Source organism: Eumetopias jubatus, unplaced genomic scaffold (assembly GCF_037043125.1).
Source record: "Eumetopias jubatus isolate StellerSeaLion01/CBP00866 unplaced genomic scaffold, mEumJub1_p1.0 scaffold_1, whole genome shotgun sequence".
NCBI classification, from domain to species: Eukaryota; Metazoa; Chordata; class Mammalia; order Carnivora; family Otariidae; genus Eumetopias; species Eumetopias jubatus.
In genome coordinates, this window is record NW_028274807.1 from 12,581,874 (window position 1) to 12,607,352 (window position 25,479).

At 43.5% G+C, this 25,479-nt stretch overlaps 1 protein-coding gene across 3 annotated transcripts in view; it reads right to left on the reverse strand.

The window, feature by feature from the left end:
• The window catches only part of IFNAR2 (interferon alpha and beta receptor subunit 2), a 55,304-nt gene that overhangs the window by 28,626 nt on the left and 1,199 nt on the right, over positions 1-25,479 (reverse strand). Inside the window, exons 2-8 of one of the 3 annotated variants that reach the window (XM_028114204.2) lie at positions 16,674-16,761; positions 15,596-15,637; positions 14,226-14,349; positions 12,702-12,871; positions 10,623-10,783; positions 7,337-7,505; positions 2,502-2,632 (exon numbers count right to left, since the gene is read on the reverse strand). In XM_028114204.2, the coding sequence (XP_027970005.1) occupies positions 2,502-2,632; positions 7,337-7,505; positions 10,623-10,783; positions 12,702-12,871; positions 14,226-14,349; positions 15,596-15,637; positions 16,674-16,728 (852 nt within the window). In that variant the 5' untranslated portion in view covers positions 16,729-16,761. Of the gene's footprint in view, positions 1-2,501; positions 2,633-7,336; positions 7,506-10,622; positions 10,784-12,701; positions 12,875-14,225; positions 14,350-15,595; positions 15,638-16,673; positions 16,762-25,479 lie in introns of all 3 variants that reach the window. The other 2 variants (XM_028114203.2, XM_088024052.1) reach the window with 2 other exon arrangements.

A 25,479-nucleotide genomic window follows, 5' to 3' on the forward strand; every position in this document is an offset into this window, starting at 1 on the left:
GATTATAGTCTCTTTCTCGATTTAGGCATGAGTTACATGGATGCAGTGAGTTTGTGAAAATTCACAGAGTTTTACACTATAATTTGTGTACTTAATTTCTTGGAAGTTGAAAAGCAGCTTCATGTTTATTTTTATTTTGATTATTTCGTATGTACTAACTCTGTTAGACTTATTAATCTTAATAATTGATCTCTAGATTCATGTGAAGTTTTTACTTCACTGGTTATATCATCTATAAATTCTTTTTTTTTTTTTTTTTTGGCCAGGCACTTGGCGCCAGAAGTGAGAGCCCCTTGGGGCTATAAGTTATCATTGTCTCTACCCTTACTCCTCAGACTTTAAGATCTACGAGGGCAGGATTTTCCCTCTGTTTTGTTCACTTTTGTATCCCTAGTGCCTAGAGCATGTGGACACATGGTAGGTACTCAATAAATATTTATTAAATGCAAACACCAAAAAAACCCACAAAAAAACGAAAGAAGAAAAAAATTTAAAAAGATGCCATTAAAAATTTTTAACGTATTCTTGAGTAAACACATATACACAAATACACTAGGCATTGAGTGTTCTGTTTTGCCATTCCTAGAGTTTTACTTTTTTTAGTCATTTACCCTTTTTCCTTTAATTTTTTTATTATTTTTTTATTACATTCAGTTAGCCGTTGTATAGTATACATTATTAGTTTTTGATGTAGCGTTCAATGATTCGTTAGTTGCATAAAACACCCAGTGCTCATCCAACAAGTGCCCTCCTTAATACCCATCACCTGGTTACCCCATCCTCCTACCCCCTCCCTTCTGTAACCCTCAGTTTGTTTCCCCACGTCTATAGTCAGAGTAACAATTTTTAATGGAGGAATACTAGAAAGACACAAGGTATCATCACCTCCTCCCAGTACTTGGGTCAACACAATAAATAATGGGGGTGTGTATATATATATATATATATATACATACATACTTAGCATATAATTTGGATGCAGGGGAGGGGAGGGGAGGAACTCCAGGGAGACCTGGAGTGAGGATTAGTAACCAGTTTAGGTAATCCAGGCAGGAATTTATCTAGGAGGGAATGGGTGTGGTGCGAAAGGCCTTTTTATCTCAAGATTGTGGTGAGAAATAGGAATTGGAGTAGGATTTGCCTAAGACCAAAGATATTTTACACCGAGGATAAAAAAATGTCCATTCTTGGAGTGCCTGTGTGGCTCAGTCGGTTAAGTGTCTGACTCTTGGTTTCAGCTCAGGTCATGATCTCAGGGTCATGGGACAGAGCCCTGCACTGGGCTCCCCAGTCAGTGGGGAGTCTGCTTGAGATTCTTCCTCTCCCTCCGCGCCTCCCCGCTTTGCGCACCCATGCATGCTCTGCTCCCCCTTTCTCAAATAAATAAATTAATTAATTAAAAAAAAGTCCATTCTTGAAAGGCAGGGATCACAGTGTGGATGAAACGCAGTACAGAGCCATCTACATCTCCTAAGGCACAGCCAAATGCTGGCTGGGTTCAAATACCAGTTGTAATTAAAATCTCCCACAGCACAAACACTCTACCCAATAAACAATCCCTCCCCCAACTGGAACAAATAAGAACAAGGAAAAGAAGAGTATAATTTTATCGACCGTGGAGGAATACTTAAATATGTGGTTGTTAAAAAAATGAGAAGGAAAAGGTGAAATGAGTTCAGAGCAACATGAGATCTTTCTGACTGAAAAATCATAGAACAAATATGGAAAGACAGCAATGGGGTAGAGAAAATGATACATAATGGGCAAATGTGTCAAAAGCCATGAGGAGTTTTTGGAAATATGTAAGATCAATCCCCAGACTTGTCTGAGTGGTCGAGGCTCTGAGCAGAAAGCGTGCACCTTGGGAAGCACAGACGGAAAAAGGAAGACAAACAGAGGCGCTGGTTGCACTAATAATTAAAGTAACACAAATGAGAGCAACTGCCGGTGACCTTTATACACACGATACATGAACCAAAGTAGTAAAAACGATTAATCAATGTCAGCAGAGCTTTGGAGAAATGTGTAAAATGTGTACACCTACACGTCACCACTGGCAGTATAAATTAATCCTTTATATCTCTTAAGATAAATCCACCTGTGTACACGTTCCACTGACATAATCCAAACTGAAAGATGATCTTTACAAAAAATGTTAATGAAACATGTTGCGTTATTCACCAAGGCCAAAGAAGAAAAAGAAAGGAAAAGAAATCATTTCAAATGCCCTACAGCTGGAAAATGATTAAGGGAAAGATAATACGTTAATGACAATGGAATATGAGGTGATCATTAAAAATATTACGTGGGCAAAGTATAAACAGAAAACAGAAAATGGAAATATAGACACATATATATTGGGGTATCATTCAGTGATAAAACAGCTTGGTGTTTTTAGAAAATGGGATTTTTTTTCTGCTGTGAAGATATTTGAGAGTATAATAAAAATCCTTAAATTAAAATAAAAAATAAAGATAGAAACTTAAAAAGAGACTACATACCAAAACTTTGGGTAAATCATTTCTTAAGCATATATAACCAACCCGTTTCAATATTATTATGGTGCTTATGAAGACAGCAGCTATGAAAAACATAGTAATTATTCCTCCTATTTTGGCAGATTCTGATGACCCTGTTGACGAAAAATGAAATGACTTTATTTCAAAATAAATTCCAATTAATGATCACAGATGGGAATGAACGCACGTCGGGCTGATGATGGAATGAGGTATCAAAGGGGCAGACGTTCGAAAAACTATTGTTCAACACAGAGGAATGGAAAGTAATCCAAGTATACATATTTTCCAAGGGTAAAAGTGGCAGATTTTTCACAGTAAAATGTCTTCCAGTTTCTTTCTTTTTTTTCTTTAAAGACTTTATTTATTTATTTGAGACAGAGAGCAAACACAAGCGGGGGTTAGGGGCAGAGGGAGAGGGAGAAGCAGGCTCCCCACTGAGCAGGGAGCCCTATGTGGGACTTGATCCCAGGACCCTGAGCTCATGACCTGAGCTGAAGGCAGACGCTTAACTGACTGAGCCACCCAGGCGCCCCTGTCTTCCAGTTTCTAATGATGTTCTACGACAACACTCTCCACCACAGTAGCCATGAGCTACACATGACTATTTACATTTAAATTACCAAAATTGAGGGGTGCCTGGGTGGCTCATTTGGTTAAGCGTCTGCCTTCGGCTCGGGTCATGATCCCAGGGTCCTGGGATCGAGCCCCGCATTGGGCTCCCTGCTCGGTGGGAAACCTGCTTCTCCCTCCCCCACTCCCCCTGCTTGTGCTCCCTCTCTTCTTTTTTTCTCTCTGTCAAACAAATAAAATCTTAAAAAACTTTAAATTAATTACCAAAATTGAAAAGAAACCCCACCAAACTCAGTTTTCAGTCATCCTGGTCACATCTCAAATGCTCAGTCGCCACCTGTTAGTATTGTTAAAAAACAAAACTCCAGGCCCAAAATGGAGTCATTTATGCCTGGCCCAGGCCACCACACTGGGGCTTAATAGCTAACCTGATTGCATTTTCAATTTCCCCCAGGACTGTAATCTTAACTGGTCCTTCTGGAATTTCCTGCTCTGCACCATGAGGTAATCCACCTAATATAAGACCCCTTTGTCCCCCAAAGGGAGGTGACTTCACTTTCTTTGTGATTTCCTTGTCCTGCCTTTAAAAACCTTTCCTTTTCCGTAGCCCTTTGGAACACCTCTCTACCTGCTAGATGGGATGCTGCCCAATTCCCAAATCGTTCAGTAGAGCTAATTAGGTCTTTAAAATATACCTGAATGTCTGTTATTTAACAATATGCCCTACAGGTGGGAAGAGGTGGAGAAGAAGAATTCGTCTGAAAGAAAGAACTGGATCATTCTGAGGCTGGACTTCGGCCACACCAGGGTTCTACCGAACCCACTCTGTCCTACTGAGTGCCCCTTAAGTTTCTCGTCAAAATTCCTTTTGGAAAATTTCAACCTTCTGACTGCAAGTAGCTTTTTAAATTTTGTTTTCCCATCTCTCTGCGGCAATGTAAGCTCCACGAGGTCAGGGATGTTCAATTTTTTTTGTTTTGTTCGCTGCTGTCTCCCCGGAATCTACAAGAGAATCCAGCATATAGTAGGTCCCAATAAATATCTGTCAAATGGATGGACACCGCTCTCCCTCAAGGCCTTCCTGAAAGAGCCAACCAGTTAATTTAGGACTTGACCAGAGGGGAGACATTTCTCTAGATCTCTAGACTAAACTCTCCCCAGATGAGCACTCCCCTAAGATAGCAGTGTTCACCCCCGAGTCTGAGGAAGTTAACACCAGTCCCAGGTTGTCCGTCAAGAATCTCCCACCATCTGAACCTGTCTGGTTCCCAAGCTGGGCTAGTTGAAGGTAGTTCAGATGGCAAATCTGGACAGTGAGGAGTCCATGTTATGTGTACCTACTCGGTTCCTGAGTTTCAGACAATAAGAATTGAGACATCATTATTTGGATTGTGAGGGACACCTGCATTTGCATGTCTTGGGTAACGATACAAGAAGGAAGACTGATTTAATATGCAAAATGATGTGTTCACACCAAGTAAAGATGAAACGACATGACAAGGTGCTGTTGCACGACCATTTCTTAGCGGGTGAGACAGAAAAGTCAGGAAGAAACTGAGTCACCACAGAGCATGTCAACCTCCAAAGAACGCATGCCTTTGGTCTCGGACTTACATTGGTCTTCCAGGTGGGGACTGAGTTTCTGCAAACCACCGTCTGTCGTGTCATATTACTACTTTGAGTTTTTATTGGTGAGATTGTGATTTATAATAATAAAAAAATATATATTTGGTCTTTGTCCCCAGTTCCTGGCATAGGGCTCTGAAATTTCCTAGGAATTTCCTAAGAGATAAGAGCAAGGAAAGTGAAGGAATGTCTCTTATTGTTCATACCCAAGCCCCCTGTGACCACACTTGAGTTTACTATTAAGGAGATGACTTTTGGAAAGCACCTAAGGATGGAGGCTGGTTGCCAGGAGAACCAACTGGTGATTAGAGGGCTGGAAATTTCAACCCCACACCTGGACCTCTGGGGGCAAGAGAGGGACTGGAGGTTGAATTAATTGTCAATGGCAAAGGATTTAATCAGTCCTCCCTTTGTAATGAAGTCTGCATAAAACCCTCAAAAGATAGGGTTCTGAGAGCATCTGGGTTGGGAAGTTGCAGGGGGGGGTGGTGTGCTTGCTCTAAGAGGGCAGAGAAGCTCCCTGCCCCTCCCCTCATACCTGGCCCTATGCAGCCTGGGTCAGGCTGTTCCTGAGTTGTATCTTTTTGTAATCAACCAGTAAAGAAATTGTTTTCCTGAGTTCTGTGAGCCATTCTAGCAAATTATCAAACCCAGGGAAGGGCTTGTGAGAATCTCCAATTTACAGCTAGCCAGTCTGACACCCAGGTGGCAACTCTGAGTTGCAACTGGTGTTCGAAGGGGCGGTAGGGGCAGTCTTATGAGAATGAGTCTCTACCTCCAGGTAGATGGTAGCAGGACTGAGTGAAATTGGAAGACACAGAGCTGGTGTGGGAGGATTGCTTGGTGTGGGGAAAGCCCCCACACCGATGGAACACAGGAGTATTCCGTGCATGAGGAGAGGAGAAAAATAGTTTCTCCATTCAATTGGTTTTGTTTATAGGACAATGGAATAATAATAATAATAATAATAATAATAATAATAATAATGATACAAAATATCTGCTCTTTGTCCCTAGTTGTTGGCACAGAACATCAATTTCCTGAGTGATAGGAGTGTCTTTTGGGGACCATATGTGAGTTTATGCTAACGAGGTGAGGTAAGGCAGGGTGCTGGATAGCTCCAGGATGGGGGCTGGTCACCAGAAAAACCAACCTAGTGGTTAGAGATTAGGAACTTCTGGCCTCATTGTCCTTCAGGGAGGGGAGAGGGGCTGCAGATTGCATTTAGTCACTAATGAATGATGATTTAATCAATCATGGCTACATAATGAATCCCAGTACAAACTCTGGACAGCAAGGCTTGGGGAGATTCTGGGTCGGTGAACACATGAAAGTATTGGGAGGGTGGTGCCCCCTAACTCCAAGGGGACAGGAGTTCCTGCCCTATTAAGTCTGAAGGGAGGTTGTGGGAACCTCTGGATTTGTAGCCAGGAGGGACAGAAGTTTGGGTGGCCAGACTTGCAGCCGGCACCCGAAGGGAGCAGTCTTGGGGGACTGAGCCCCTTTGTGTGGGGGGGCCTACACTAACTCCAGAGAGTGTCAGAAATGAATCGCATCGTTGGACACGTAGCTCATGTTGGAGAATAGGTATTAGGAAGTAAGTATGCAACTTTGTTTGGGGTTCACATTTTTGTAAGAGCTACAGGCCTAAAGAATCTATATGCAAGTTTAGGTTTGCCTGTATTTAACTGACACTATAATAATGATTTAAGCTAATGCTTTCCCCTTTAAAGATACTCTAAAGGAGATACTTTTTCCTTTAAAATTGGTCTGTGCATCATCCAACCCTGAGAAACACAGGAGAGTAAAAATCACAGGGAGCACCTTCATGCACCAGGTGCCAGGCACTGTGGAGTGTAGTTCCCTTAACCCACAAATCAGCCCTACCGTTCGTTGACTGTGCTTCCTTCTGTCTCACCTTATTGTCGTCATCTGGCAAATCAGAATGTTAAAGAAACTCTCCTCGGGGTTGGGACATTCAGAAAGGCTTCTTTGGTGGAGATTTTCACTTTTGGCAAAACAGTCAGAGACCTAGTTACTTCCTAGGCAAATCAGCAGCAGTGAATGTTCCTAAGCCTCATTGTTCTCACTGCAAATTTCTCCATTTGGCAGGGAAGGATGAGGGACTACACTGTTTACTATTCTGATGCCTTTGCAACAGAAGGACTTCTCAGCCTTCATCAGGGACTATCTCATTGACACTGGTGAGTTTTCCTTCCGTCTTCGAGCTACAGCCCACCTTCCTGAGAGGCAGGCCACATCAATGAGCCACACCCAACCTCCATAATTTGACCCTCTGATATCTTTGCCTGCAATTGTTTCCGACAACTCTGCCTCCTCCAGCCCTTGGCTTGGGTAATGGCCACGCTACCGGCACCCAGAACTGAATTTCATCCTGACTCCCTGAAATAGAAGCGTTTCCACTTCAGGAGGATCTGACTTTATAAAGGTAGATATGGGACTGTCCCTCTGGTATGGCACCTTCAAAGTGACTCCAGCACTTGGTTGAGACTGACCAATAGAACACATCTCCGTCCATGCTCCATGACTTTCAGATTCTTCTCATTAAATAGGTTTTCCCGCAGAGTAAAAGCAACACATGAATTTTTAAAAACTTATACCTGTCTCCTGTGCAGGTTGAAGGAGGGTACATTTTACTGGAGATCTATGGATTGCTCCCAGATTTCTAGGCTTAAAATAAACAGATACACAGTAGTTTGTGTTTGGAAGTAACTTGTCGATGACGTAAGTGAAATTTCCAATGACGTTTTCATTTAGTGTGGGGTTATGCTGCGAAAAGAAGCAAAAAATCGGAAGACTTTGACTGAGAATTTCATTTAGAGGCAGGCTGGAAAAGTCTCTTTGGGGATTCGTCTTCAAATCTTAAACAGGGATAGAAATATCGTGGGTTTGAAAGAAAAAAAGGATTTTTAAGTTATTTGGGGCCAGCAATTGATCACAAAACTGCATGTAGGTGTATACCACGCACACTTTCAAACCATGAAATCTAGTCTAGCGACTTCATTTTATAAATGAGTAGAAAAAGTTTCAACGAGGAATAAAGGTTTCCATGATGTCATTTTTATAAGATTATTTTGTCTTGAGTTAAGATAACCTAGCAAAAGTGAGAAAATAAAAAAAGATTATCTTTTTTCATTAATGATATGTGTCTACACTTCAGAAGTACTTTCATATATATTAATGAATGTGATTATTAAAATGGTCTGCAAAGTTGGCATTATCCCCATTCTCCAGATGATGAAACTACTGCTCAGAGTGGTTAGTTAACTTTCTAAGGCCACACAGCTTGTTTGTGGCAGAACTGTGGTTGCTGTCTAATTTCTTATCTTCTCCCTTAAAACACCTTGCCTCTTCCTTCCCAGGTAGTTCTGTTCCAGTTTGGAATTAAAGAGACGATATGAAGGTTCTTTCAAGAAAAACAACTTCTCCATAACGTAGGTTCTATGAATTAGGATTTCCAGCAGTTCAAATACAGCCTTCTGTAATAATGTTTTTCTCAACTTTCTGTTTAGAAGGAGGAAGAATTAAAAAAAAGAAAAAGAAAAAGTCCTAATGAACTAAAATCTCATGCATGGCCAAGAAGCAATGAAGAAGAAAAGGGGGAGAGAAGTAGAAACTGCCTGAAAGAGGAATAGCCAATGGTAGCTGAGAGTCAGAATATCTGGGTCCCACACCTGGTGTTGCCATTGTGTGATCCTGATGAAGTCTGCAATGCTTGCTTCCTGTTTCCCTAAGCAAACAGATATGCCTCCGTGCCTGACAATTTTGCCAGCCCCACTGTGCCTCGGATGCCCAGTCGCTGCTCTGAGCCAAGGCCAACCCCTTCCTGTGCTCATGAGATTCCATCCATCCTCATCTTCTCTACAACATGGCTCCACCAATCCCCCTGGAACATTCCATCTGCACATGAACGTGCTGTAACTTCTTCCACTTTAAAGTGTCCCTCATTGACCCCACTTTCCACCACAGAGTATCTCTCCTTCTCTTTATAGAAAAACTCCTGAGAAGAATTAATTAGCTTCCTTCACTGTCTCCAATTTCTCGCTTCCTTCTCTTTCTGGAATCTATTCCTACCAGATCCTCACCCCAACAGTCCATCGAAATCCCTCTTAGCAGGGTCACCAGGACTTCCATGTTGCTAAGTCCAATCATCAATCCACCGTCCATGTCTAACATGTTCCATTTATAGCATTAGACCCAGTAGATCACTTTCTCCTTCTGGAACTTTCTTTTCAGCTACTAGGCTATCACTCTCACCTACTTCTCCTCCTAGAGCTGTTGGTTGCTCCTTCCCAGTCTCTTTTGCTGTTTCCTCATTTGCTAGATCTCTACATTTTGAGTCCTCTGGGGCTCTGACTTTGAACATCTTCTCTCTGCATCTCCGCTTCCAGGTGATCTCATCTCTCCTCAAGGTATCAATATACTCAAAGAAGCCGATGACTCCCCCGGACATTTCTCCAGCTAGACGCTCTCCCCTGGACTCCAGACTTGGAGACTTTAACTCCTGCTCAATATCTCCTCCTGGATGCCTTGTGCGCACCTCAGATTTGACATATCCAAATCTAAGCTACTGAGATTCAACCATCCATCCCCTCCGTCTGTAATCTACCCCATTTTAATGAATGGAAGAGCATCTATCCAGATGCTCTTGTCTCTTTGTTCACCACGCTGCACGTCCAATCCATCCAAAAATACTGTCGGCTCCACTTGCAAGACATATGTAGAATTTGACCACTTCTCATTACTGCCAAGGGCCCAAGTCACCACCAGCTGTCACCTGGATTCCACCAGTAGCCTCTTCTTCTTCTTTTTTTTTTTGATCTAATTTAGTCCAAAGACCATTTTTCTTTAATGAAGAAAATGCTCATTAACCACCATTTCCCCCTTATAGTGTTGTCAATATCTTAATAAGCATACTGCTCTTATTTTAGAAATAACAATCTCAAACAGAGTTAGTAGCTCATGGGTTGAATATAAATTAGATGTGACTGGATTATGAATTTAAAGAAACTTGATACAGTCTCCGAGCTACATAAGCTTGTTTCTTCCCTCTGTTATTTTTGTACCCTTTTCCTAATCAAAGGATTAGGGTGTTGATTATAATCCAAGTGGATATTATATTACACGATTTGTTACTTCCTACTGAGTAATTGCCATCATAATAGCCTCTTAACTGGTCTCCCACCTCTCTCCTCCCTCTCTCCAATGTGGCTCCTATGATCTCTTCTCAATACACCAGGCAGGATGCCCTGGTAAAGCCTCGCATCCTTCAGTAGCTTCGTGACACTCCAAAGACATAGACTCACAAAGCCCCACAAGATCCGGGCCCCACTGCCTCCCTGACCTCACCTCCTTCTTTTTCCTGTCTTGGTCACTCCATTCCGGCTCCCTGCTGTTTCTCAAATCCACTGGGTCCACTCCTGCCTCAGGACCTCTGACTTCTGGTGCCCTCTGCCTGAAAAGCCCCTGCCCCTGATAACTTGCAGGCTGGTATTACGGGCAAGGGTTTATACTTGGCAAAGGGCTACGCCCATGCAAGCTGCTCTCACGGCAGAGTCTACTTGCACTCACTTTACCATTTGGAATTCTGCCCTAGTGTGTGCTGAAATGAGCCTGTCCTCTTGGGTCTACACCACACTCCTTTCTCTTTCCTGTGTGTCCCCTGATGTTGTGCATGTGACTTATTCTTGGAAAGAAGACCACACTGCTAGGCTAAGTCAACCTATCTCCACAATGAGAGAACTATGGAGACTTCTTCCCTAAAGTCAGACCCCATTGCCTCAGACCCTTTAGCCTTAATTGTTCTAGTCATTACAAATGTCTTTTTTTTAAAAGAAAAGAGTCAGATATATTCATGGCCAACTCAGAACTGTTTTCACCACTTACCTTCTTGACAATCCCCCCAGACTGTTCTTCGATGATGAGTGATAAGTAAAACTGTAATACTTCTCCACGTAGTATCTTGGGAATGACAGGTGGGAAATTCACATTGACGTTAATGTGGTCCATAAAGTCAACAATATCAAACCCTGGTGGTTCTAAAGATACTGTTTAGAAAACAAAATCAGAAACAAATCCCAATGTCTAACCATACCACTCCCCGTGCTGTAACACAACCTGACTTCTTGACAATTACATTCTCTTTAACCCGCCTATGGTCCTAGTTGAGTCATGGGTTGTATTTTTTTTTTTTTTAATTGGTGAAAAACTGAGAACAATAAAAGTGATGTGATTTGCTTAATGGAGAAATGGAGGACAGGTTTTGGGATGGAAGTCAGTCTTTCCCAATTTTCAGGCTGTATTCTAAACATGAAAGTAAAAATGACTTCTTTTTGTATTACAATAATACCCAACCATTGTAGAAATAGCCGAAAACACAGTACGCAATTGTCCCTGAATGTGGTTAATTGTCTTGTCTATTGTGTGTGTAAACATGTATACATATGTATATAAACTGAACTAGTATACACACACACACACACACACACACACACACACCCATCTAAACTAAAATTAAATCATTCTTACCCACAGTTTTGCATGGTATATATTGCACCTAACTCATTTCATAAACATATTAATGCATATTTATCTCCATTGTGGGTTGGATTTCTGCACAGCCTGCCAGTTTTGAGTGGTTTTTAGTTTTAAAAAGGGTTGCAAAGCAATGAAAGAAGAATAGGTGATATAGTGTATGATGTGTGGGCCATAAAGTCCAAAGTATTTCTTCTCTGGCCTTCTACGGAAAGTTGGCTGACCCCTGATGTTCATCACGACTTTTCATGGTTGATTCTATTCCCCTAAGTGACTGATTGTACCATAATTTAACTGATTTGCTGTTTTGAACATGAGATTGTCTCTAACTTTTCTGAATAGAATCATTGCATCAATGAACATTCTAGGAGCTAAACTATGACATTTATCCACGATTGTTCTTTAGGATGAATTTTTAATGAGGAATTCTGGATTAGAGCAAGCAGGTGTTAAGGCTTTAACACATACTACCAAATGCTTTCAGAAAGACCTCACCACAGTACACTCACTGCATGTCCCCTAAACCTGGGTATTTACATATTTTTTATATTTACCATCTTGAGTCTTGAAAAACGACATCTTTCTGACTTTAATATCGTTTCTGCAATAGTCTGCATACCATGATCTAGAAGTTGTGCTTTTCTTTCTTTTCTTTTTTTTATACACACACAGATATGTACATTTCTACACACACACAAACATATATACACAATTCCGGTGATTCTCCTATCTAGGTTGTTTGTGACAGTGGGATTCGGTCATTATCACTTTGCTAAGCACATACGTGTGAGTGCACACCCACACAGCCTTTAACGGGGAGCTGAAATAGAATCTTTCTCTTGGAAAGAGGTTGCACAATAAGACACTGAAGAAGTGCTGGAGTGTGGCTGAGGACCACTGACACCGGGAATGTTAAGGCAAGTGCCGTAGCAAGCTGACTCCAGTCATAGGGAAAGAGGAGAGAGGCAGACCCACTCTCGGGTTCCGGTCTTCTCTGAGTCTGGGAACTGACAGAGATTAAGAGCTACTGGGTTATGATCCGGGGGAGGGGTCGCAGTATTAAGGAAAACACTGGCCCAGAGAGTGGCGACAGCTCAGATACAGGCCATCTGGACCTCACTATCTACTTCCTGTCAGCTTCTGAAATATACCAGAAAGTAGTGGCCATTGCTGCCGGAATACCTGCCTCAGTCAGGCATAGAGGAATCCTCTGCAAAGTACAGATCATCATCCCACCTTCTGGATAAGAAAACTGAGGCTCAGAGAAGCAAAGTAACTACTTCAGAGCTAGGAAAGCGGCAGGGTCAGGCGGTGCACCTAGGCCTGAGTCTGAGACACCCTTTGCAGACCTTTCTATTTCATGGCAAAGCGAATACTGATGAACTTGCTGCTGCTGCTGCTGCTGAAGATGATAAACAGAGATCCACTCACTGTGTGTTGCCAGGAAGAAATCGATGAAACACGTGACCAGTGCTGTGTTCCCTCTGAATCCATCAACTGTGACGGCATACGTCTCGGGCAGGACCTCCCACAAATCCGTTAGGTCACAAAATGATGCTGTGATATTTGAACAGTGCTCCACAATCTTCACATGGTCTGGTCTACTTTGAAAGGAAAAGAAATGATAAAAGGAAAACTTCAGCATTTATGTGATGAGAATCCACTAACTGCATGCCCAGCTTCTTCATTTCTTTATGGCTCTGCCCAAATATCACTGTATCGAGTCGTCTTCCCTAACCACTTTATTTAAAATGGAAATACACCTTACCCCATCGTGTCCACCCTTTCTCTCCTAATCCTTCTTGTCTGTCTTTATTTTTCTGCACACTGTTTACCAGCACCTACCACACTATATCTTTATTTGTTTACTGATATCTCTGCCTACTTTCAGAATATCTGCTCTAGGCCCCAGGAGGTCAAGGACTTTGGTTCATGGTTCGACCCGACAGGCAGTAGGTGCTCAGTAAATATTTGCTGGATGAATGAATGAGCAAACCTTACGCTTTCGTGGTAGAGGCCCCAGATCTCCCTGACGCCACAGAACAACCACGAGTATCCTCCCTGAAACCCTCTCTCCAGCTGAGGATCACATGGTCCAGTCCCAAGTCAGACTGTGCTATGTAGGGACAAGACAGACATCTGATTTCTTGAGCTTCAGAAAGGTAAGTGGGTGGTACACAGGACCGCCTAACACAGAGAGAAACTAAGACTTTGGCAGGCACCAGAGAAACTTGCAAGAGGTCTTCTACCGGGTCAGTCAGTGGTAGTAACAGCTATTAGCCAAATAAACAGCAAACAAAAGAACACTTGGAGGGGCAACTGGATCAAAGTAACAACTTAGAAGTGAGCCATCGAGGGTTCCATCCATTATGTCATTCATCTTTGCAGGCACCCCTAAGTAGGACACTCGGCTCAGAGAAGTTGAGCTCTGTGCCCCAAGGTCACGGCCGATCAGTGATCAAGCCAGACTGTGGACCTGGGCCTCTCCTGGTCTCGGCCAGGCAGCTTTCTGATGTGCCACATGGCTCCCTGAGTAAAGAAAAGTGAACCTAACATCAATATGGTCACCAGATCTTTGGACTCCTGTCCTCAGAAAACAGTGCATTCATTCATTCATTTATTTATTTCTTGAAAAACTGTGCTTTAAATGTCCAGACTGACTGAGTTAGAGAAATAACTGTGAAAACCATTCATAGTAATTATTTTGCTTCTGCAGCTCTGACCCATAGAAATGACTATAAATACAAGCTTTGTCAAAACCAGTTTGAGGTTGTTAAAATACTCAATTCAATTAAAAGTGGACTTGGACTTTTAAAGCTCTGAACTCAGAACAGAGAGAGAGAGAGGGAGAGAAGAGAGGAGCTCTATCACAAGGAAGACCACGACCCTTCCCCACTCCCCAATTAATAGAAATAGAATATATTTAACAAGAAAAAAATGAAATGTCAAACCAACCTTATAACTGTGTACTGTAATGTATAGTGATCTGGTACAATCGAATGGTTTTTTAATTCCCATGATAAGATGACCCGGAAATTGCGTAATGTCACCTTGAAAGTGCAAGATTTATCTGATAAATCTAGAGGAAACAGGAAAGAAAAAAGAACACTGAAATCTGGAACCCAGGGTTGTCCAATCGGTCCCTTGGGATCTGGAGCCCACACGCCCAGCAGAGAAACCCCAGGGTCTTGGGAACATGGGAAGGACATGGTTCTAGTGGACACGAGACATGAAATAACATAACTAATTCATGAGCAACACATTGTTAGGGCAGGCAAGCTTAGGAACCAGAACTCAGCACTGTGGAAACAAGATTTGGGCTCCCTCATGGACTCTCAGTGGTTATCATGGACTCTCAGCGGTTCCTCAGATCAAAAGGATCCGTGTCCACCTCATTCTCTCAACTCCAACTCCTCTTATAGTCCCCTAAGTGGCTCGGCCCACCACCTGCTTTCCCTCTGCTAAACTTCCCATTGCATTTATTCCCTGGTTACCGAAGGAAAGGACAGATAATGCATGTCAAGACTGGCCCTTTCCAGGCACTTAATCTGAGCAACAATGCTGAAGTCAGTGCTAGGAAGAGACCCATTCTACGGACCGTGAAACTGAGAAGCAGAGTTAGATAATGTTATGTAGCTGGGAAGAGGCAGCGGCAAGTGAGATTCGAAAGCTATAGTGGTCAAATCCCGTTCAAATTCAGGTCTTTTCTTTCTTTTTTTTCAAATTCAATTTTTATGATCCTCTAAGTTGCCTGTGGTTTGGACCTAGGACTTTGCTTCTCGGCTGCGAACTCTTCATCCCCTGTGCTCATCACAAGGTTGGATATAGAGTTAATGCAGAGTGAGATTATGTGGACAGATTTATAGGTGTAGGCAAGATGTTTGGTTTAAAAAGAGTATTTTCCTTTATCTGGCACCAGGTACCAGAGAGCACGGGGAAGAATGCAAATTAAGGGGAAATTATTTCTGGATCGCTTTCTGTTTGACAGTCTGTGCCTCCTCATTCTTCTATTAAGGGGTCTGAAACTGAATATTCTTTTAAAGAGTTTTAAAATGACTTCTAGTGTTTTCTTCTCTTTTTTCTTTTTGGTATTAATTTCTTACAAGAGTTTTGAGAGACAAATGTGCAAATTTGGCTAAATTTCGCTCCTTTGACAGAGGGGAAAAAAAGAGAGTATTTGAGAAAATCTAAGAAAAAGGATTCAAACAAAATTGGCAACACATCTGGGATCAGAAATCAAATTCCCCACATTTTAGACTTCTGAACGGTCGCCCCAGTACTCTGGCCCTTCCACAAAATTCAGTCAAGCCAAGAAAATCTCTTACCAGGCAACGAAGATACCACACCAAACACAAGGCTGATACACACTAGGAAGAAGAAAAATATATTAGACAAGCAAAAATACTCTCTCCAGCCTCAATTTGTAATTCTCACTCTGAGTCTGGCATTCTTTTGTACACATCTTAACGTTGGATTGAGACTTCCTTGTGCTAAAAAAAAAAAAAAAAAAAAAGCTCAAGCAAATGGTTCTTGGAGGATTGATGTGGGTATCATCAGCACATGGTCCATGGGTTTCAACTTGATTGAATCCAAAATGAGATCTATCCGGGGGTTGCTGTGAATAACAGGGCTGATGGGTTGGGAGAGAGCCCTGAGAAGCAGCTAGCTGTGTCTGGAAAAAGTCTCAGAACATGAATACGCATATTGTCAGTTAATACACTTTAAAGGTTAAGACATTTGTCAAGGGGGGCGTAGGAAGAAAATCGCTGGTGATGGGAACTGGGGACTCTCCTTTGCTTTCTGGCTGTCACAGTGACTTGGGAAGGGAGGGGTTACAGGCATGGGCAGCCCTGCATAGGGGAGAAGTGTCCCCCTCATGGATCCCCTACTGGTAAACTATGGAACAGATGACCCAGGGACGCTGAAATAGAATCAAAAGAAAGGTAGAGAAAAAGCGGCATAAGACTACAGGAAAAAAGTCAAGAATAAATGAAGCCCAGAAACCAAAGTTCAGGGCCAACTTTTCAGTCTGGCGAAGCAGTGGGAGGTAAGGGGTTTGGCCTCTTCCTAAGTAGGGGAGTAGAGTGAGAAGCTCCGCCCTGGATTAGAATGAGGGTATTAAGAGAAATTCCTCTTCAAAGTGCCTTGGAGGCACACAAAGTGCCTCTCCATCATTATGGAGTCATTCTTGTTTGTTTGTTTTCCTAAAATTAATAGTAGGGTGGAAACTCCAGACCCTCAGTGCAGGTTTCGTATCTACGTTCCATTTGGCTCTTGGCATTGGACAGGCTGATGTTGGGCCCCTAGTCAGGGACATCCATTTGCCACTCCCCAATAGGACCCCAGGTGATGGCGACTTGGCTGGCTTGCTCCTACAAGAGCTCCAACAAAAGTAACACTTACCCACGAGAAACAGATTCAGTGATCTAACCGGGGAAGCATTCTGGCTCCAAAGCATCTTGGTTATTAAGTCTTTTCTTTACTTTCACATCTGAAAGGAAATCGGTATTAGGTGATCCCAATGCTGAGGCATGTAATTAAGTGACAAAGATAAAAGTGGACGAAGACAGGACAACAAGAAAGGAGCAGGATGTTTCCACTTCTAGGATTCCTTTGCCCTCCTGGGAGCCAGACCTGGGACCAATTCCCTGTCTGGTCAGGGAGAAGTTTTATTTATTTATTTTATTTTATTTTTTTAAAAAGATTTCATTTATTTATTTGAGAGAAAGAATGAGAGAGAGAGAGCATGAGAAGGGGGGGAGGGTCAGAGGGAGAAGCCGACTCCCCGCCGAGCAGGGAGCCCGAGGCGGGACTCAATCCCGGGACCCCGGGATCGTGACCTGAGCCGAAGGCAGTAGCTTAACCGACTGAGCCACCCAGGCGCCCTATTTATTTTATTCTTATTTTTAAGATTTTATTTATTTGTTTGAGAGAGAGAGAGAGATAGCAAGAAAGAGCACGAGCAGAGGGGAGAGGGACAAGCAGGCTTCCCACTGAGCAGGGAGCCGGACACGGGGCTCGATCCCAGGACCCTGGGATCCAAGGCAGACCTTAACCAACTGAGCCACCCAGGAGCCCCCAGGAAGAGGTTTTAAATTTAACTTTGGAATAGGCGATAGAGTTATCTGTTTCCAAAAACACACAAAAGTAAATAGCAAAGGGTCTTGCTTCCTTCAGAAAACTACTTTTTATTAATGCTTTGGTGAGTCCTTCACAATATCTTTAAGCACAAGCAAAACCAAATATATGTTATTTCTCCCCCTTTTTTAACACAAGAGATCAGAGGTACGTTCCCTGTCCCTACTCCTGCTTTTTCTACTGGACGATATATATCTGGGAGATCATCAGCACCCAAGAGAATTTTCGTTTTTTTTTTTTTTTTTTAAAGCAGTTGCATCGTCTACTCTATGGACACAGGACCATTTAGGTAATCAGGCCCCACGATAGATGTCTGAGTTGCCTCCAGTCTTTTCTGCGGTGGATTATCTCGGACACGCGCCATTCTGCACGTGTGCGAGTCTAAGCGTAGGAAAACTTGCCAGAAGTAGGATTGCAGGCAAAAAGTCATACCACTCACGGTCTCAGCAGGAAAAAGATATTTGAATTAGGATATTTTGAGGAAGACTTTAATCAAGGGACTATTTACAAATGTGTGAGCAGGATGTAGGCAAACAAGAAGGAAGAAGGTAGTACCTGGAGCTAATAACGGTGGAGGCTGTTACCATCCTGGGCTTGGGCAAAGGGAAGGTGCTGGAATTTGGTAAGAGAAAACCCTGTGGGAGCCCAAAAGGATAGTGCAGGGAAGTGGCAGGGGATGGGAGGGTAAATACCCTTCACCATCTTTCTTCCCTTCTCTTACTTGGGGCCCATCACTGGCTGATCCCGATTAGAAGTCATAGGACCAGGGTGCTGGGGGCTGCGCCCTAACAAGACAGGATCCCAGAGCAAAGTACGGGGTGACAGTGGGGAGGCTGGGTCTGGAGGGGTAGATGGAAGACACCTGACACAGAGGGGCTCTGCACTTGTAATTTGAATAGAAATGGCCACTCTCTTGCCCTGGTGGCTGCATGACCACCTGTGATATGTGAGAATTTTTCCTTCCGCCACAAGCTCCTCACCAAGGCTGCCATCAAGCTCTTGGATTTTTATTTATTTTATGCTTTTTAAGATTGTTAATTTATTTATTTGAGAGAGAGCATGAGCAGGGGGAGGGGCAGAAGGAGAGGGAGAAGCAGACTCCCCACTGGGCAGGGAGCCCGAGGCGGAACTCGATCCCAGGACCCTGGGATCATGACCTGAGCCAAAGGCAGACGCTTAACCGACTGAGCCACCCAGGCGCCCCGCTCTTGGACTTTTTAAAATCAAATTCATAAATAAAAAATGTTCTTCAGACTAATACAAATTTATATTTCTCTTATTCTGAGTTAGTGTCCGTTTTCATACATTTAAGAGTCACTTGCATTTCCTTTCTTAACTGTTTGTATTTTTGCTCATTTTTCTACTGAGTTGTGTAGCTTTTTTCTCTTACTGGTTTGTTTGCAGGAACTTTTTAAATATGAGCAAAAGTGGCCCTTTGTCTTTGATACAAATCACATCTTTTCCCCTTCTGTTGTCAACCTGCCCTTTGATTTGCTCATGCTGGCTTTATTTTTTTATTTTATTTTATTTTTTTAATATGAATCAGAAAACTGATTCTTTTTTTTAAGATTTTATTTATTTGTCAGAGACAGAGAACACAAACAGGGGGAGCGGCAGGCAGAGGGAGAAGCAGACTCCCCACTGAGCAAGGAGCCCTATATGGGACTTATCCCAAGAAACTGGGATCATGACCCGAGCTGAAGGCAGACGATTAGCCAACTGAGCCACCCAGGTGTCCCTCATGCTGGCTTAAAAAAAAAATTCATGCATTAGTTTCTGAGTTGTATGTTTTCAGATTTAAAGTTATTTTCTTTCTTGGCATCTGCATTTTGAGTCATAGTCCGAAAGCGTTCCTCACTCTATGGTGAGAAATTCTTTGTGAATTTTATGGAGCCCCCCCACCCCCCGCAATGGGTCTTGTTCCTTCTCTGCCTTGGGGCTTTTGTCTCCACACAAGCAACTGGGCCCTATCGATTCTGGGTGTTCTGTCCCCCCCAACACTGTAGCAGCATCAAGCCCCAAGTGGAAACTGAAAAAGGACCACAAAGCGGCAGACTTGAGTTCGAGCTCAACACAAATTAAGAAAGTCCTCTTGATTATCAGGGTAACAGGTCCCACCCAAGGTGCTCTCCTGGAGGAATCCAAGACATTCCAGGTTAAAACTGCTGTCCCTGCTGAAGACTCCACCACCCATGAGATGTCCAGGCACCTCTGCCTATAACTTACCCCACTATACCGTGCCCATTTAGAACATCTATAGAGATCGTTGTGACGTGTGACCTTGTCTACCACCATTACTCCCCAGCAGAGGGCCTGCATGGTTGTGGGCATTCCCTAAGATGCTGGGCACATCTAGAGTGTAGAATTCCACATGGAGGGGTGGGGAGAGACACTCCCTTGCACTTGACCATCTGCCCTGTGGCCCCTCGCCCCTCTGTCTTTTCCTGATGGTGGTACATCTTCACCTTTGTTCTGCATCTATAGAACACTTGGTTTCTTCCGCGGCGGACACACACACAAAATTACACAATTATAAGTCCCTCACCCTCTGTGGGCCAGGGGATGTCTCCTCTCCTTCTTTGTTCCTGATGACCCATACCCCACTTCCAACCCAACGTCTAGTAACTAGATTCCTGGTTGTTTGGAAAATCTAATTTCCTGTCTCAACATCCTTCCTGGAATTGTTGAATGAAGTGCCTGGAAACTCTCCCTGATTACCAATCAGCCTTCCTAAAGCACAGCTATTGTCACTCCCATCTCCTAGCCAGCCAGGGCTGGCTTCGCTCCTCCCCCACCTCCCCCGTCCTGGGTCTCGCAGGCAGAAGGGATCCATACTCGCTTTGCTGCTCTCCCGTGGCTGTCCTGAAATTCTTAATAATTTTATCTTTGAATTTGTGTTTTGTTAGTGAAGTCTGATGGGACAGTGGGACACACGGTGAGCTGGTAGCCTCAGCTCACACTTGGGTCTCGCCCCCACCTCCCCTGCAGGATGGGGTCCCAGGCCCTGTCTGGCCTCTCTCTCTACCCTGATGAACTTTGTGTGGGGGCGGCAGCTGGGTCACATCGTGTTGCCTGGATGCCCTCCTGGTGTGTTAGACAGGAGGGGGCCAGCTGCCCTTCCCCCCAGGCTGGCCATGCCCTGCCTCACCCAGGGGGGCAGCTAGCTGGACTGGTGGGGGTGGGCATCTAGGTCAGCCTTGATCCAGGTACCTAGCATGTCCAAGGGCAGAGGTTTAAAGACCTTTAGACATTGCTAGTATGCAGTGGGTTGAGATAACAGGTCCTTGGGCAGGAGGGATTCAGGGCTGGACTTCCCCAGAGCCCAGCCCAAACTGGGGTGCAGGTTGGCTAGCGGGAGGGGGATCCTAGCATCCCTCAGGCCCCAGGGCACATGCGCCCAGAGTTGCAAGGGGCGCAGTGGCATTGGGTACCTGCCGGGAGCTGCACTGGCCCCTACCATACACCTGGGCATAAGGGAATGTTTCTGGGGCTGTGGGCCTGGGGAACCCCCTTTTCCTTCCTGAGTTTGGCCTGTGTTTGTCTCTTCTGGATAGTTTGAGGTACCCTCTCCAAATGTTCCCTGAGATGCCAATTGTGTAATTCAATGATTCCCCCATGTGAATGAAAGGCTCTTAGATCTGGTTTTGCACAATATAAAGTAGAATGGGGGAAATTCCTGCTATTAATGTAAATTTTTTTTTTTTTTACTCAGGACGACATTAAATGGTAAATACGAAAAGTGACAAGTTGAGAGACAGAGACAATGGAAGAAAAGAAAAAGCTTTATAGTTTAGGGCCCTCAGTTGTGCCTCTTGCTCTGTAAACATGGGGGTTCTGCATTTCTATTTTGCTCCGGGCCCCACGCAGTCTGTGGCTCACTGTCATCTAACAAGGCATCAAGTGCCCTGGGTTGAATTCAAGGCTGTCCTCAGCCTCCCCAGTTTTCCCAGGAGCCACTGCCCTGCACAGGGCGCCCAGCTCGGGGTGCCTCTCACCCAGCTCTGGCTCTCCTCTCCATTCCTCCTGGAGCGACCCTTGTCTCTGATCCCTCAACACGGCTGATTTTCAGGACCCCGCTCAATTGGACCCTATGGGGTGAAGTGATTCTTGCCTGAATTCCAACTCCTCCTAAACAGACAGACAGACAGCCCTCAAGGAGCCTGCCTCCCAGTCTCCTAGTGGGGAACATAAGGGTCTTTCTTTGGTCGTCAACGAGTAATGAATGGACTGGATTCAGAAATACTACACAAAAGCAATTACGTAATCCCCCCCCCCCCGGAAATTAGGAAAAAAATACAAAAAAGTAGAAAGAAGAAACTAACAAGCATCCTTATTTCTGCTGCCCAGCATCAATCATTGTTAATATCTTGGCATGTTTGTTTCTAGTTGATGTTTCAAATGTCTTTCTTGTTTCTGTAGCACTTCTTTTGTGTGCTCATTAAAAAAATTAAGAATGTATAAAAGTGCAAATTCCAGCATCCAGATATTTCCATCATTAACAGGTGAACATGATCCCAGAGATCTTTCTATGCACGTGCATGCATGCACATGCACGCAAGTACACACACACACACAGACAGCATTTCTATCTAAATTTAACTGTACTTGGGGGGAAAAAAAAAACCCTGAAGGAAAGACTGAAGGAACTGTTGCAGCTTGAATTATTTTTCTCTTTAGGAAAGAATAACTTCCCTAAGATAGCCTACTAATGTTTTTAAAAAAAAAAAAAAGTTACGGAAGAAGACATTAGGAAGTTGGGGGATTATATGTTCACAGCATCTTTTACTATTAAACCATATTTATTGATCCACGCTTTCAAACTAGAAAACTTTATTCTCCTTTTCCTCCCATCTTCCTCCCTACCTCCTTCTTTTTTTTTTTTGCTTGTTTTTCGTGTCTGGATTGATATAACAATCACATTTTATTTTACCTACAATTCCAAAGCTGTCTGGCATTAATTCTACGTTCCGATCAATAGTCACCAACAATCTTTTCGAGCATGAGTTCTCTACGCTTGGGTTCTTTGTTTTCATTTCTCTCTTAATTTGCTAATTTGCTGGATTTTTCTAATCCAGCAGTTTTCCCCCAAAGAGGGCTCATTGGGTCTTGAATTCCCTTGGCTCTTTCATATTTGAGAAGGCCTGCCAATTGAACTTACCTGGAATGACATCTTAGCTGGATAAAATGCCCTCCTGGGGACAGTGTCCTCCACTGAGAACACTTCTCAGCACCCCCATACTCTGGCATTTAAGCACCAGAGAGTTGGAGGCCAGCTTGATTTGGTTTGCTCCTTTTTTGTTTACTTTTTCTTCTTGGATTCCTAAATAATTCTTTCCTTTTAAAAATTATTTTAAATTGTTTTAGGTATCTTGCTGCTGAGCATTCCCATAGGAAAATTTCCTGGAAGGTGGCAATTTCCTGGAAAGTTTTCTTTTGGCCTAGAGACCATTTTTTTCTTCATTTCAAGAAAACTTCTTTTCTCTTACCTTTACGTGCATTTTCTGTCCCATTTGTTGGTTTCAGTATCTCAGGGATCCCAATTATTCTAATGCTTGGTCTTGTGCTTTGTTTATCTTCCACATCAGATTCTTCCTAATTAACTTGACCTTTCTTTTCATTTGCATTCACTGGCTTGAATCAAACCTTTTCTCTACTAAAAATGCTTTTACTTTCAGCAGCATCTATTCTTACTCTGACTTCTGTGATTATGTTCCCATGGTGCTCAATTTACCCCCTAAAGTCTGCAATCTCCTGTTCTATCCCACTTTAAAACAGTCTCGTCTTTGAGTTTATTCTATGGAACTCATATTTTTATCAAGTTGTAGGATATAAGGCTATTGGAAGAAATTTTCTCCTAACCCAGGAGTCATATTATTTTTTTAGTAAGACTCCTTGCAAGCTATGTTGTTTGTTTTCTCTTCCTTTCCCCCTCCCTCCACAACCCCCCCCCCCCAACTACTTCTGGTCACCTTGTTGGTACTTGGATGACTCTGTCATCTGTTACTGTGATACAGTGGAGTGAAATCTTAACGTCCTTGCCTCCTTAACTTCCACATCTGATTCCAGTTTGTTCGGTAAAGACTGGGCAGTTTCCCGAGCCTGAAGGACTGGCTCTGGGCTGGAGGGAGCCAGATGTCGGATACCCGGGCCCTGCTTTCTCCTGGAAGGTGTTGTTCCCTGCCTCCGGTGGAGAGGTGAGGGAGGGTCAACCACCGGGCCTCTGGCTGGTTCTCCCGATTCTGGCACTGGCTGGCTCTGCTCCCACTCACCCAGCTGACTTTCCCCATCTCATGGCCTCTGACCACTGCCCCTTTGTCAGAGAAGGAGAAAGTCAAGTATGCCAAGGTCCTGTTTATTAAGGAGCCTTTTGAAGATTGTTGTTGACTCACCAGTATGGTTTCTGGTGGGGGGGTACACTCAAATTTTAAATATATTTAAAGATGTTATTTATTTGAGAGAGAGGGAGGGGGCGAGGGAGAGGAAGAGAGAGAGAATCCCAAGCAGACTCTGTGCTGAGCTCGGAGCCCCACTCGGGGCTCGATCCCACAATCCTGAGATCAGGGCCCGACCCGAAACCAAGAGTTAGATGCTCAACCCACAGAGCCACCCAGGTGCCCCAGGTTTTAACTATATATATAAAAAAAAAAAACCCTCATAATTAAAACAACAAGAAGAAGAACAATGCTTACGATTCTCTCTCCCATGTACTTGGACTTATGGGGAAACTAAGTGTCCTCATTTTCCTGCCCGCTCTGGAGAAAATGTTCAGTGGCTCTCAACTACTCTGTAACTTTTTTCCTCTTCTCTCAACTTCTCAGGACTCTTACTCCAGCCCACTAGCTCTCTCAACTAACTAGTTTTCCTTTATTCTTCTCGAATTGCATACCAACCAGTTTCACTCTTGAAAGGAATGAAGAGTCCTCAGGGAAAATACTGTCAGGCTCCGCTTCTGCTCAGATTACATTTTACAGATTATAAAATGCACATTTTTTTCTTACATCCCAACATCTCTGAAACCAGAATGTGTGTTTTTCTTACTTGGCTACATAAAATAAAAGTGCATCTTGGCATTTTAGTTTTGGTGACATACGATGACTGATAGTCAAAAAAGATAAATGCTATTGATTCTTCCGTAGCTTGAAGGTTTATAAATATAACAGGAAAATGAGTTAATCTGGCTCTGTATGCAAGTGGGAGGGATGAAATATATATTTTAATAAAAGTGTCACCTCTAAGACTATCTCTGGGGTTGTGATTCTAATTTTTTTTTAAGATTTTATTTATTTGTCAGAGAGAGAGAGAGAGAGAGCACAAGCAGGGTGAACAGCAGGCAGAGGGAGAGGGAGAAGCAGGCCCCCCACTGAGCAAGGAGCCCGATGCGGGGCTCCATCCCAGGACGCTGGGATCATGACCTGAGCTGAAGGCAGACGCTTAACCTACGGAGCCACCCAGGCGTCCCTCTAATTTTTTTTTTTTTTTTTTTTAGACAAATTACCATTTGTCAAATCACAGGAACCAAATTTCAGGGAGATTTTCTTTAACTTTTAAATAAACACATGAGGAACTTTAGAGGAAATGCGGGTAAGAATAAAAGAGCCACGAAGATTTTTGGCGTTTTAAAACAATGTTAAGCCAGCTTGTGAACTATAGAACTTGAAAGATCAAGCCGTTTCCTGGAACAAACTGGTCAAACCTTATCAACGAAGCCCATACAGCTAGGAGAGTTTAAAAGATGTTTTCTTTAGGGCTCATTTCGGTGTGGCCTCTGCTTCCACCGCTTTGTTCCCCAAATCTGAACAGCAAGTTGAGAGGAGGGGAGGGTACTTAGAAACCTTGCCAAGGTGTGGGACAGGGAACGGCCTGAGTTATCTCAGCCCCCAGGCTCAGTAGGATACCTGGGGAGCATGGCCGGACTCCAGGTTCCCTGGGCCTGCTCTGCACCTCCCTGCTCAAACTGGCTCAGATCTGACCCCTCTGGCCTGTTATACTAGCTTCTAGACTTCTTCCCAAACAAAAGCAAGGAAATCAAACAAATATTAAAAGAAAAAAATGAGCGGCGCCTGGGTGGCTC